This window comes from Eretmochelys imbricata, chromosome 3, assembly GCF_965152235.1.
Source record: "Eretmochelys imbricata isolate rEreImb1 chromosome 3, rEreImb1.hap1, whole genome shotgun sequence".
Classification (NCBI taxonomy): domain Eukaryota; kingdom Metazoa; phylum Chordata; order Testudines; family Cheloniidae; genus Eretmochelys; species Eretmochelys imbricata.
The window spans coordinates 61152757-61168262 of record NC_135574.1 but is presented as its reverse complement, the minus strand read 5'-3'; the positions used below and the strand labels follow the sequence as shown (position 1 = coordinate 61168262).

Here is a 15506-nt window from a genome sequence, read left to right as displayed (position 1 = left end):
AGGAATTTGTAAATACCTTAGGTGGAAGAAGACAAAGTAACCCTGCAGATTACCAACTTTATGGTTACATAGATACTCTGGAATTGATCTATAGGATACCTTCAAAAAAACCTGTGCATCTCTCTGAAAATTATGCACTTATGAACTATCTGCCGAAGAAAAAGGAAATGACAGTAGCTACTGTATTTTAAAGTTTTACAAGACAAAGGGGTTTTTATATTTTAAAATTAGAAGTATTTCCCTTAATTCTAACTACCTCATACTGAAGAGCAAGCAATTTTTTCTTTAAAGAAAATTAAATGTGAATTTAGAATTTCAGACCAAAATTTTTTAATTGAAGTGCCTAACTTTAGGGTCCCAAATTCAAAATTAGGAACCTTGAATAAGTGGTCTTATTGGTTCCTATACTATATTTTCTGGTGCTTTGTCCAACCTAGTGATGAATAACTCAAGTAATGGGATTCTTGTAAGTTACATCAAATGTCTCCGCCTCATTTTTTTCTCTCTATACTATGGGGATATTTCTTCCCCACCTTTCAGCAATTTTTTAAAATATTTAAGTCACTATTTGTAAACTGCTGAGATTCTTTGGTGCTCTAAGCAGTTACAATTAATATAATCCACAGCCAGTTGGACCAAATTTCTGAAGCAGGTCTTTGGATTCTGTGGCACTCTGGGCGCATGGAGTGCATTCATACCCACAGTGGATTACACATGGGGACCAGCACTTGAAGAAGAATGGCTGGATACTTCTACTAACATGATCATCAGTGAAATAGCTAAGTGTTACTCTAAATTGCCACCACTCATCGCTAGGTTTCAGTTATTCTCTGTTGAAACTAATGGAAAGTTCACACCTTTTACAACTATCATTTCAGGCTGTCTGCAACATCAAAGAGAGAATGCTGCACTGGTTTGTACTGGGTTCACATTTTCAAAGTCATCCTCACAAACATTAGAAACTTTTTTTTAATGTCTAATCCTACTTTATTCTGAAGGTGTTTACGTGATCTGAATTTTCAACAGCTGCCTGTTTTCCCCCCACTCACCCACCTACACAGCTGACAGCACTGTAATTACTAGATATCTTGTTTTAAATCAATATCCTCCATATTTCAATCACTGTTTGGGTAAATAGCAATAATTAAAAAACTAAGCAAAAATGTCCCTGGGTGATATTAGATAAAAGGCATATTAGTCATACAACTTCTATTAAAAATTCTACACTCCATTATACTTAATTTTTTTTCCAAAGCTGAGACTGAAACTGAAACTAAGTAGAAAAAAAAGGAAACAGTTTATTTTTAAAGTATCACTAAAAACATCATTACGGATATTAACTATATCAATTGAAATAGTTTTTCAGAAACTTGGCAATTACTACAGCATGGTTAATTAATATATGTTTAAACAGATGTTCACTCAAACTATTTGAATGCAGTAATGAGTTCTCTTAATACACTGTAGAGCTTATATCATTGCAATTTGGCAAAAAGTTGTCTATTTCAACATAGTTAAATAATAGAGATGAAGTTGACTTGCAACTCATGAGGCTTCTTTCTGGGTTTCTCCAACGGGAAACACTGCTTCCAATCCCACCCCCAGCTTCCTTCCTATGTAAAATATGCTAACCCCACCTCCCACCCGAGCCATGGGTCCTTCTCTCTTCTTCCTCCCCATCCCACCAACAATGAATCCCTCTTCCTGGATTCCCTCCCACGTCCTCCTGATTCTATTCATAAATGCCACCTAGTTTCCACAGACTGTTTTTGTTTCTTTGGTGTTCTGTTGTGATGTGTCATTTTTTCAGGTTTTTTTTCCCCCCCTGTAAAAGTCCACTTATTCTCCTCATCCACCAACATCCAAATAGGGAAATTCTGGATGCAAATTGATCCTCAAGAAGCCCTTGAAAATCACTCAATATCTGCTCTTCTGCCATCTCTAAACTACCCTCATTATCTTTGCTGTTGGCTCCTCTGCTCGGAGGTACAGCGTTCTGATACTTTGCTCTGCACCAAGAGCCGAGAGTGGAGTGACCAGCAGCAGAGAAAAGAGGAGTCAGCTGCTTTAAGAAAGCCCCAGTGTAGTCAGGCTTATGCTGCTCTATTCCTTATGTCACAAGTATAGAGTAGTTGAAATTCTCAAGCCCTTCCAAACTACTGGCCAGCATCCCATGTATTTACTAGCTAAATAGAACACAACAAAGAAATCCAATTATGAGAACGTCTTGAAATTAGACATTTAAGGCTCTGATCATGGAAAGATTTCTGCACATGAATAATCCCACTAACTCTTTTCCCCTCAGTAAAACATACCTGTACAATAATTAGGCCCTTCCCCTTTCATTTATATTTATGTGGGGTTTTGTATGTACTTAAAATACTTAATAAAATCTACATATTGTGTTCAGTTTTCATTACTCAAGAGAACAGAGCAGAAATGGAAAGTTCAAGGGCAGGCATTGCAAAAAACTTCCACATGGAGAAAGACTGGGACTATTTAATTTGGAAGAGATTGTTACCATTTTTTTTTTTTTTTTTTAAGAATTTAAAGCAGTGGTAATTTAATTGAGGTTTTTTAGGGAATGTTAGGAATAAATTAATAAGGAGTGTAGCTTATTTGTTTGACATGTGATACTGTATAAGCAAGTGTGCTTTTATTTAAAGTTATTATTTATTAGATTTTAAGCATTATACACACACACAGAGGCATGCAATAGAATATAGATATATTTTAGATATAGTTATTTATAGTTTGAGATAGTTTTGAGTGATTATTAGCTAGGCTTTTAATAGCTGTTTTTTTTTTTTTAGTTTAGCTGATGGGGAATTTACATGTTAGCTTTTTGCTTTTAGAAATGCTTTTTGGACTGTTTTAAAGCAAATTTAATTTTTTATAGTTATTTTTAACAAAAAATATATAATTTCGAGTGATTTTAGTATAGTAATTTTTATTGGGTTATATTTAATAAATTTATTATTTAAAAATGTTTTAGTATTTTAGTTATAATAATAAATAATAATAATATGTTAGGAGTATTTAAAATTAAGGTTATTTATTTTTTAAACAAAAAATAAAACAAAATTTACAAAAAATATTTTCATTAGCAAACAAAGTATGCAGTTGTTTGACCTTGCCTTACAAAGGCCTAAGATTATTTTTCGCTATGTGATATTTGTTTTTTAGCTGGCAGTGGTTGAACATACAAAATGGCTGACAACAATACTGTTAAGTTCTGGGGTACATGCAAGAATGTCAAATTCTGAGGTAACAGAGACAACTAATCAGAAATAGCATGATAGAGAAATATAAAATGTAAGGTATACAAAAGGCAAAGTTTGCACTCCTCTTTACTCTCATAATAGTGGGCATTCAATTCCTATGTTCCTTTCTTAATTCCTGTGTTTTATTTTTAAATATTATTTTCAAGCTTCAGGAGACTGGATCCTCAGATAATGTGAGTCAGTATAATTCCACAGACTTCAATGCAAGTATGCTGATTTACACCGGCTGAAGATCTGACCCCACATCTTTAATGCAGGCAAATGAAAAAAAAATATTGGACACATTTAGTAGCCTGTGTCAACCTACACAATCGCCTCACACAGCAAAGCAAAAAGCAGTATTTATTCTGGTCTCCACAAATTTGTTTTCATCTGCATATAATCGACTAGTTGGGAGGATAATCTCTAAATTTGGGGGTGGAGTAGGAGAACTTTGCATACATTCAAATAAAATTTTATTCAAATGCTGATACTCATTGAAATCCTATCCTTAGCCAACACAACAAGACATGTGTGCTACAACATGCCCACTCTTTTACATATTTACTTTTTCTTAGTCTCTGTTGAAAGTTCCATGGAGGCAAAATATTTTATTTCTAACTAACAATGCTCTTATCGTAAACTGTATATTTCGATTTCATGCTAATATAGATAGTGAGGTTGGAAGTCATTTCACTTACCCTATTGATATTGCTGTTGCTTAAAATAATCTGAACTAGGTTTTTCTTAAATTCTTCTAGCTTCTCAAAACACTTTTTCAGAACATGATTAGATAAATTAGCATCAGTTATTAAATTGATCAAAACAGAAACTGCTTCTGTCAGAAAATTTGAGACAGGAAATTTAGGATTCTTGTAAAAAGTAAGTAGGCCATCAAGCAATCGAGAGACAGAATCTGATATTGTGGAGCAGTCGCTTTCAAGCTTTGTGAAGACTGTTTTCAGACCTCCTGCTTCTGTCAGTTTTCTTAGTTCAAGGAGATGTTGCAAGAACTGCATGTGAGCAGCCAGAGTATTTTCCTTGCTAGTACAATGGGTATTCAATATGGGAAGTATTTCAGAATTAAATGTACAAGATGAAGTGTTACAACTATGCTTGGAGTGCCCAAAGTTGTGTGATGTGTCTACAGTATCAAATACACAGTCACTAGATACATCACACCCAGAATCTTCTAGCTGACTTGAGCAATTTATAGGGTTTATTTGTTCCTGATCCAGCAGAATTTCAGTAAAGGCATCTGGGTTTCCTGAAATACAAACATGAAAGTTATATTTATATTTCTGAGACACTTTCACAAAGAATGTACCATATCTAATCCAATGTTTTTTACATAAATCTTAAGTGCAAAAAATGAATAATACAGTATAGGTTGTTTTCCAGTCATCAATTTTAATACTAATGGAATTTAAAACACATTTTAATAAAGTTAGAAATCTCTGAAAACAATGCTTATTGAGATTCTGCCTTAAATAGGTAGCCCAACCTGTATCTCTGATTAAATCCTTTGAGCACTTTAGGAGTAGCAGTTTTAATCTGATTTTAAATATTTTGATGGTTCAAAGACTTCATATAGTAAAATAAATTGGTTGTACAATAAGACTTGAACTCCTATCAGTTCCAAAGCAAAGAACTGTATGCCATTCCCCATCTCCCACTGCCTTTTTCACTACTCTTTTTCCGCTTAAAGAATAGTATTTTTCTAAATTTTAAAGTTAATTAACAATTGGATCTACTAAGTCATTTCTTTCCATTTTTTTCTTTGTCAGATGTCCCTGAAAGTGACCTCTTTACTTTGTCATTCAAGCAAATCAAATTATGCTCTGCATGGGAAAACACATGCGTATTCCTCCACTCTCTTCCGCACTATGCAGTGGAGGACAGCTCATGAGTATGAGTCTATGCAGATATCACATTATGGGTGCTGTTAGAAAAAAAAAAATCTTGGGTTTTGTCTATGCCTGGAAAAATACTTTTTATTTGTATTACCGTACCATTCTAGAATGTGTTAACATGCTTTAAATAATAGGTTCTTAAACAATTTAGAAGCAAATCTAGATTCAGCTGGTTAAAAATGTGTTACCTGATCACAATTAACCCTTAAAGAGAAACATTCAATTTGGAAAAAAAAGTCAAAGAATATTTTTGGATTGCAATGTGTTATCTACAGTTATAAGTAACACCTAAATACGAGAACTGGGGGGGGGGGGGAATGGTTAGAGAAGAACGTTTCTCAGGGTTTTTTCCCCCCCCACTTTACTTTGTGCATTTAAAAAACACTCTACAGTACTAGTCTCTGATGCCACGTACTTCCTATCTCATGTACTAGCACAAGAGTCAGGAACAATTGGTGCTACTCCTCCTGACTGGGGGTATGTCTATACTACAGAGACTATACCAGCATAGCTAAATCTCCATAGACATGCTGTCATAATCCCATAAAGTAAACGCAGCCCACGCTGACATAATGGTTTTTCCCACTGGGATAGGAACACCACCTTTTTGAGCAACCCTAGCTATGCTGAAGGAAGCATTCTTCCATCAACATTGCTGACCGAACCCCCAGTATATATGCAGCTAAGCTACGTCAGTCAGTGGTATGGATTTTTCATACTGCTGACCAAAAAAGCTATGTCTACCTAATTTTTAAGTGTAGACCAGGCCTCAAATAGCCATCAACCTCATCCAGAGAAGGAATTTTCCTTTCCTCCTTCAAAAACACATAATACGCTAACCAACACTGAAGAAACCTGCCCTGCGTACATCAGTCCTATCCAACTACTGCCCAATGTCAAACCTCCCGTTCCTGAGCAAGATTGTATAGAAGCTAGCAAATGGCCACATCAAGCTCTTCTAACTGAAGTGAACATTCTAGACCCATCTTAATCTGTTTTCAGGCCAGGACACAGAACCGAAACCACCTTAGTGGCACTGATGCATGATCTCCTCCTGTCAATGGACAGAAGACAGACATCCATCCTCATCCTCCTGGACCCCTCTGCAACACTGGACGTGTTGACCATGATATTATACTGTCTCAAGAACATAAGAATGGCCATACTGGGTCAGACCAAAGTATCCTGTCTTCTGACAGTGGCCAATGCCAGGTGCCTCGGAGGGAATGAAGAGGTAATTATCAAGCGATCCATCCCCTGTCGCCCATTCCCAGCTTCTGGCAAACAGAAGCTAAGGACACCATCACTACCCATCCTGGCTAATGGACACTGATGGACCTATCCTCCATGATGTGTCTCACATGAGAGAGGCAGGCGTCCAGGATAATGTGCTAAAATGGGTTGAGTCCTTTCTGGAGGGATGCATATAATAAGTAGTGATGGGAAACTGCACCTCCACCACTAGGCCTCTCACTTGTGGAGTTCCACAAAGATCAGTTCTCTTTCCAGTCCTTTTCAACATCTAGATGGAACCACTGGGTGAACTTGTCCATTCCCTGACCAATGTCATCTGACCTTTCCCAGGAACTAAGGATCATCATAAATCTCACTATTGTCTGCAGCAGGTGCAAGGAATGTTTTTTTATGTTACTTTCTCGAATGTAAACACATAGCAACAGCAACAGGTATATTTCTTTTTTAATAAAACCCACACACATACACTACCCAAACAAGACATAAGACATTCCACTGCACACACTGTTCCCTCTGGGGAGAGGATGAGAGAAAAAACAATATGAGACAGATGTGTAGTCACGTTGCTTAATGCTCTACTGCAAGTCACTCTGATATTACAGTGATGATCGCAGTATATAAACCTATATAGAACAGAAAATGAGGACAATACTCAAGGCCCTGCCCTGTACAGAGCTTATTCACGCACACTGCCCAAAACCATTCAAATGCAAATCTAACTGTAGCAAAGCTAAAACTGATTTGAAGGTGCAAAAGCCTACATTATTTCAACACGAAGAACTAGATTACTGTACTAGTTAAAACAACTGTTTTAGGAAGCCTCTGTCATTTTTTGAGACAATGTATCCTATTAAAATAATTTTACAAATTATTACATCATTTGCAAGATTCCCAAGACTTAGATAAAAATCTAATCAAAACATTGTACTTTTAAAGAATCACCAAAGATCAATTATTAAGAACTCTATATATCAAATTATATTCAATATGTACAAAACAATATTTTATCCTTACAGAGACAAGCAACATTTTCTGAAAAGGAGAATAATGGAGCTCATTTGTGGGAAATAACCCTGCTCCTGTCTCAGTAGCAGGGGCATTTTGTTAGACTGCAGGTGAAATGTACTGTCCCTGGAAGTGGGGATAGGGAGGAGACTGCCCAGAAAAAGCCTTCCCACTTCCTCATGGGGTCTGGAAAATGTTGTTGGTTCGTTTGGCAAAGGAAAGAGATGCACTGCTCCAAGGAGAAAGGGGGAATGAGAAGGATTCATATCATAGCTGCCTCTCCACAGGTTTGCTGCATCCCATTGGTCAATCAGAGGAGGAGAGTGGTAGTTATCTGACTCTCATGAACACTGCCACCAAACCAATTTAAATCTTTCCCTGCACTGCTCAAGCCTCTGGCCTTTTCAGCATAACATTAGCTTGGTCAGAAATACTAACAAGGCAAGTGTGGCAGGGAGTCATTGAGCCAGTCTGCATGGACAGGGCCTGGAAGAATGTGACCCGAGGTGTCGCCAGAGTCTTTTCAGATGCAGACGCTTAATGTTCACACATAGGGACATCCAGTGCACTAGGAGCTTTCTAGGGACAATGGAAAGCATTTAAATGACATGGACACTGCCATTTGGCTGGGACATTAAGGATTAGATGGGCAAGAAAGAGATTACTGGCACTGTGGGTAAGGCATGCAACCAAATACATCGTGGTTGCCCTCCATGGCTGATGTCTAGTGCAGCTAAAATCTGAAAGCTAAAATCTGCTTTCTGAATATTTACTGGGAGGACCTCCCAAGCACACAACTTCTCATGCTATTACTTCCATACAGTCCACAATTTGTGTTTCTGCTCAAATCCTTGTATATAAGTTTTTGTCACTGTTTGAGGAAAATAAGTCTTCTCTAATCCCAGAAGAATAACTGAAAAACTATTTTGTTCAGTTCTCACTTTCATGGGACAAAAATCTAAGGTCAACTCAGGAGAGGAGGGAAAGGAGGCAGTTACTCCCATAGCCAGAGGAGGGATGAGCATTGGGTCCAGATGCACAGATGCATTTGCCTAGTCATAAAATCATAGAAGATTAGGGTTGGCAGAGACCTCAGGAGGTCATCTAGTCCAACCCCCAGCTCAAAGCAGGACCGACCTCAACTAAATCATCCCAGCCAGGGCTTCATCAAGTTTCCATCCTTAGAGATTTTTAAGGCCAGAGTCCACCACCTCCCTAGGTAACCCATTGCAGTGCTTCACCACACTCCTAGTGAAATAGTTTTTTTCCTAATATCCAACCTAGACCTCCCCCACTGCAACTTGAGACCATTGTGCCTTGTTCTGTCATCTGCCACCACTGATAACAGTCTAGCTCCATCCTTTTTGGAACCCCCCTTCAGGTAACTGAAGGCTGCTATCAAATCCCCCCTCATTCTTCTCTTCCGCATACTAAATAAGCCCAGTTCCCTCAGCCTCTCCTCATAAGTCATGTGCCCCAGCCCCTAATAATTTTTATTGCCCTCTGCTGAACTGTCTCCAATTTGTCCACATCCTTTCTGTAGTAGGGGCCCCCTAAAACTGGACACAATACTCCAGATGTGGCCTCAACAGTGCTGAATAGAGGGGAATAATCACTTCCCTCGATCTTCTGGCAATGCTCCAACTAATGCAGCCCAATATGCCATTAGCTTTCTTGGCAACAAGGGCACGCTGTTCACTCATATCCAGCTTCTCATCCACTATAATCCCCAGGACCTTTTCTGCAGAACTGCCATTTAGCTAGTCAGTCCCCAGCCTGTAGCAGTGCATGAGATTCTTCCATCCTAAGTGCAGGACTCTGCATTTGTCCTTGATGAACCTCATTAGATTTCTTTTAGCCCAATCCTCCAATTTCTCTAGGTCACTCTGGACTCTATCCCTATCTTCCAGCATATCTACCTTTCCCCCCAGCTTAGTGTCATCAACAAACTTGTTGAGGACACAATCTATCCCATTATTATCTATCCCAGATCATTAATGAAGATATTGAACAAAACCAGCCTCAGGACAGAGCCCTGGGGCACTCTGCTTGATATTGGCTGCCAAGTAGACATTGAGCCGTTGATCACTACCCATTGAGCCAGACGATCTAGCTAGCTTTCTATCCACCTTATAGTCCATTCAACTCACCCATACTTTAGCTAGCTAGCAAGAATACTGTGGGAGACCATATCAAAAGCTTTGCTAAAGTCAAGATATATCATGTCCACCGCATTCCCCATATCCACAGAGCCAGTTATCTTATCATAGAAGGCAATCAGGTTGGTCAGGCATGACTTGTCCTTGGTGAATCCATGTTGACTGTTCCTGATCACCTTCGTCTCCTTCAAGTGCTTCAAAATGGATTCCTTGTGGACCTGCTCCATGATTTTTCCAGGGACTGAGGTGAAGCTGACCGATCTGTAGTTCCCCAGATTCTCCTTCTTCCCTTTTTTAAAGATGGGCACTATGTTTGCCTTTTTCCAGTCATCCGGGAACTCCCCGGATTGCCATGAGTTTTCAAAGATAATGGCCAATGGCTCTGCAATCACATCAACCAACTTCCTCAGCACCTTCAGATGCATTGCATCTGGCCCCATGGACATGTGCATGTCCAGCTTTTCTAAATAGTCCTTAACCTGTTCTTTCACCACTGAGGACTGCTTACCTCCTCTCCACACTGTGCTACCCAGTGCAGCAGTGTGGTAGCTGACCTTGTCTATGAAGACCGAGACAAAATAAGTCCCCTGCTGAGGTCAGCAGATTGGTGAAGGGAAAAAAAGGGGGTGGGTGAGTGAGGAACAGAAGAGATACCGAAGGAAGGAGACAAGATATGGAATGGTCTGCCAGAACCAAGTTTGAGGCCATCCCCCTTCTCACTCCAAACAAACAGGCAGAGCATGTACAGTGAGCTGCTCTTAACACTGAGAGACAGTACTGGGCACATGACTCAGTTCCTGATCATTTGCGCACCAACACTTCTATCCCATGATGACCAGTCTCCATAAATGCTTACAGATGTGCTGCTGTGGAGTATCCACATTTCAAGACTGATGCACACTGTGAATATAAAAACACCCACAGTCACATTTTTCCCCCCTTGGTAATTAAAGAAAAGTGTGCAAACTTTAGCTCTGCCCCAAAATAAATACTATTCTTTCATCAGCAATCTCTTAAAATATAGTATATATTTATCTATTGACATTTGTCGCTAAACAATATCCTTTGAAAATATTTTGATACCAAAATCAAGATAACAAAAAATATATTTTTTAAAAAAATACAGGGGTCAGAGTTAAGATTGCTGGGCTGGGCTGAAATGTCCATTCTTTTTTACTTGATAAAAATGTGTTTATATTTATTATGTGGCAATTTGTTTATGCTAAAATTGTCAAAAGCACCTTAATCAAGAATGAGCCTAAATCCCATTGACCTTCAATGACCATTATGACGCTAAGTGCCTTAGTTGATAAAATGAAATTTAGGTGGTTTTGATAATTTTATATCTATGTATTTAGATACATATCCATACTTGTAAATGCTTGTATTTTGTAAAAGGTATGATAGGTAAATACAATGTTGCCAGTTAGGAACATTAAATAATTTTTTTAAATAAAGTTGGGTTTTGTTTGTTTGTTACAATAAATTAAGCTTTACAACATCTCTTACAAGTTACTTCTTTTTAAAAGCTGGGATGAGGTGGAACTCTGTTGTAAGCAGTAAAAGGCTTTAGTTCTGTAAATATCATAGCTGATCAGAGAAGGGTCCTGGATCATAAGATACTTGAATTTCAATGTTTGGCATGTCATCCCTGTGGCAATTACAACAGTTGCTTAGCTGTAAGGAATGTATTTTTGGTCTATAATGCTGGAAAGGAGGAGGAAGAAGATCCAGCACCATGTGATAGCTAGCACTGTTACCACCATCTTGGGCTCTATGAACCTCAGTTTGGGAGCCTCTAAGTTAGCTCAACTTCTCCTGATAATCAAATGGTTGCGAGCAAGGATCAGATCTAATAAAGCTAATAATAAAAAACACTTAGGAACAAAAACAGATCCAAATTGTCAATACTGACTTGGTGAATCAAACATAAAATCACGAGTCAATACATTCAGAGAAGGGAGGGGAACCGCATAAAAGAACATTCTGGTTTGGGGTATTTGTTTTTATTGCTGTCTCTTTTCACATCGAGGCATCCTTGTTACCCTTTATTAAGTCTTCAGCGACTGAAATATTGCTAAGTAGACTTTCATGAACGATGAATCAGGTTTATTCACTTCATTTTTCCACCCTTTCAACTATTTATTTTTGTGGCTTTTTTTTTTAACTGGCTTATTATGTAAGCCTCTCTCTACCACATTACTTTTTTGTAACGATTGCACTCATTACAAGCTAAGCTGCTGGGTTTGCAGAAAAACCTCCTTCACAACTTCAAGAAGTTTAACACACTAATATGATTATGGCAGTTATGGTCCCTTGGAAACAAGGTCTGCTTTTGACCTTATTTCTTTGAGTCAATAGAATGAATTCTGCCCAGGACCTATTTACATCCTCTATGTATTATTTCAGAATAGTTCTGCAGATGGTAAATGCTTACAAGATTCTCTATATTGAGCAAGCAACACATTCTTTTTAGAGAGATTTTTACACCAATTACTCTAGGGTTTGCTTATATACTTCAGCAGACCTTTACAAAAATTAAAGGAAGAATGGTCTTTTCTGATTAAAAAACACAGGACTGCAATTCAAGAAAACTGATTATACTACAGATTTCCCATTTAAGAATAGACTCTGAGAAATGAGCATGAATCAAGCATTCAGAACTCCCAAATTCTAATTCTGATTCTGCACACACTCACTGTTTGGTATTTGCCCAAGTCTCAAAGTCAGAATAATTCAAATTCACTTTCCTAAAATGACAGATTCTGATAAATATACTTTGAGGAAAGAACACAATAATTTCTCCTACAGCAGAGCATGGTAAATTCCACTTAATGCACAACCCAAATCTTTGGATGTCAATTTCTCTCTCTATTCTGGATGATCCACATATTTGCAGGGTGAGCTAGGTCTTATCTAAAAATTCCTTTTTCAAGTAATAAGAACAGGTAAGTTTTCTTATTCTTCTTTCTGCTAAGCCCCACACATCTGCTATTGTGGGATTTTCATAGCAGTTTACCTTCAGTGTGAGAAGTAGGATCACCTTTTACAGAACATCTGAAACGAGGCAGATATACCTTTAAACCTAGGCATTAAGATATGAAGAAGAGTTCTACCAAAAGAAAGGAAATGGCATTGTGTAGGCCAAAAGCCTAATGGGGAGAAGTTATCGAGTAAATTGTACTCCATTTTGCTTATTTTGTTAGCTTTGAATTACTAAGAAGAAATTGTTTTGGTTTTATTTTTTGCTTTACATGTTAATGATTGTTTTTAGAAGGACAGAAGTGTTATGACTGTAATTCATGCTTTTGAAATTATTTACTGTTTTGTGTGTGAATGAAGAATGTATGGCATGCTAACAGAGAAGAGACAGGAGGCGCCAGTACTGATGGGCTGGATGGTCGAGAGGAACTAACCTTATCATCAGAATCACCTGGATGACAGATTTACGACCCTAAAGCAAAGGCATACACCCCAAGGATAAGATAAAGAGGTGAGCCAGAGGGACGAGATAAGAAACTGCTGTGGATACTCCCAGTAATAACCCAAAATAATGCTGATTGGGAGCAACCTTGACTACCTCATGATTAACAGCTCCGATTTGACACAGCAAGGTCCATAGACTTTATGGGAACTTATTATTATAAAAGTAGGGTGTACTGCCATGGAACTTTGGATTCATTCTGCATCAACATTGGAGCTTTGGACGCAGCCAACAGAGAGCCAGCTTCAGTTCCTTCCCTCCCTTGTGTGCAGTTTCAGCTGGCCACTGAAACTGACCAAACCACACTAAGGATTGGTAACTATAAGATCGAGCGGCAGAAATTTTTTTGGGGGGTGGGGGTGTACACGCATGTGAGAAAGAGAATGGAAGCATATGCTGATTTTAATGCTTAAACTGTACTCTCAATAAAAGCGGCGTATTGCCTTATACTCTTGAAAAAGATTCCGTGTGTTTTTTATAAGCATAACAATTGGGTAAGACTGGATAATCAATGTGCAGAATTTGGTGAATAATGGACAGCTAATGGATCTCAATCTATAAGGCATAACTACTGTGCCCTGAGACTGTCAGTGCTCCTGAGGACTGGAATTCGATGCTTAACTGGAGAAGCAATATTTGTTGAATTTAGTTACGAATGAATGCTATGATAGCTGTCAGAGCTATCTGTCTGAATTTAAAGTACTATACAACATCTCATTAGAGAATGCTCCCAACTTTAAATGCAAAGCCTCAGCTGATTGGAGACAGTCATCAGGACAGGAAACGTACCAATGCTTCCTGAAGAGGTCCAATCTCGGTAGTGCAGAATGAGGTTCCAAGGCCATGCTCTTTCTCCTTGCAAAGTTAGAATAAGGTCAATGCCCTATTTAATGTTGGGATTTGTACAAAAAAAATACATTTCTTAAACATGAAGAGAACATTATATGACAAAGATTCAATCTTTTTGCTTGGACACCCTCGAACAGACAAAAGCCTTCCTGGAGAAATTCAAGTTCATGTGTTACTGGTTTAACATAGTAATTAAATATTGACTTTGCACTAACCAGTAACACATGCTCTATTTGTTGACTTCTCTTTTGGGGTCTAGGAAAACAATCACTTTAAAGTATTCATTTTAAACCTTTCTGGTCCCAGATGGAGGATTGGTCTTGCACTAGATGACCTCCTCTGTGAGACAGAGACATCCAAATATCCAACACTAGGTTAAATCAAGCCTGAGAGCTATAGCCTCTTCAGCCAGAAAGGCCTAAACAGTATTACTGCTGCGCTCTCATTCCTATCTTATATATCGTCCAGGGGACCAGTATGAAAGGTGTGAGGAAATATATACAACAGGGTCCTACCCAACTCTGGAGGATGTCACTCACCACCACACATCCCAGGTCCTGACACAGAGTCTGCAGGGCACTTTATCTAATATTTCCAGATGCAAAGAGTTCAGTCATCAGCCCACCAAACTGGTACACGATGAGCGAGATACTTCTGAGTGCAGCAGCCCTGTGGTTAATCTGACTTTGACAGACGAGCCATGGTGGACAGTGTGATGGTATAGGGTATTTATCTGTGTCCAGTTATGAATTCCATTTAGTTTTATGAATACTATTTGTAATTGTAACAGCCACGTAGTTCAGGTCACCCATTTTGTAGCAGAAACTTGACATTTAATGGGGAAGTTATATCTGGAAAGCCATAACAGAGCCATAATAGACCAGTACTATTCAATGGTTTTCCACTTGTGAAACAAGGGGGTTGCTACCAGTTGAGCCATTGACTGAGTAGACTCTCTATACAGAAGTTTGTTTGGGGAGAAGAGGGATGGAATCTCCCATTTGAGACATGTGGCTGAGAGCACTGCTTTTTTCCCCACTTGAGTACAGAGGGATAAAGTTAATTTTCAGAACAGTATGTGCTGTGACCAGAACTGGTCTGTTATCCATGGAAGGAGCTGTGCACTAAGAGTCTGAGACCTCAATGAATTACATTTCAGCTGGCAGATCCTATGCTGTCTCCTTCCCTGAACTAAATTAGGAAGATCTCTTCCAACAAACAAACATCCATCTAATTCTCCACATTCACCAGTTGTGGAAAGGGAGAATATAAAATTGGAGCTAGATCTTTGCCAATGGAAGAGGTAGCGGATATTACTGGATAGGTACACTGCAATTAATGGACAAACATATGCACTTTGGATTATTGAGCAATGGCTGAGTAGGAGATCAGAATTCCCAACAAGCTTTAATAAGAACTGGGTTTATATTTCTGTGACACCATTGTTTTCCATTATGGCCATCTTCATCTTCTGTTAAAGACCTTGTACTTGATAGTATTCACAGTATTTCCAACATCAAGAGATCAAAAGTCAGACCCCAAAAATCATGAAATTGGGTCCAAAAATCTTAGGTTTTTC

At 38.5% G+C, this 15506-nt stretch overlaps 1 protein-coding gene across 1 annotated transcript in view; it reads right to left on the bottom strand.

The window, feature by feature from the left end:
* Positions 1-15506, bottom strand: part of MEI4 (meiotic double-stranded break formation protein 4) — a 124885-nt gene that overhangs the window by 90794 nt on the left and 18585 nt on the right. Inside the window, exon 3 of the mRNA XM_077812128.1 lies at positions 3965-4530. Coding sequence (XP_077668254.1) covers positions 3965-4530 — 566 coding nt within the window. The remainder of the gene's footprint in view (positions 1-3964; positions 4531-15506) is intronic.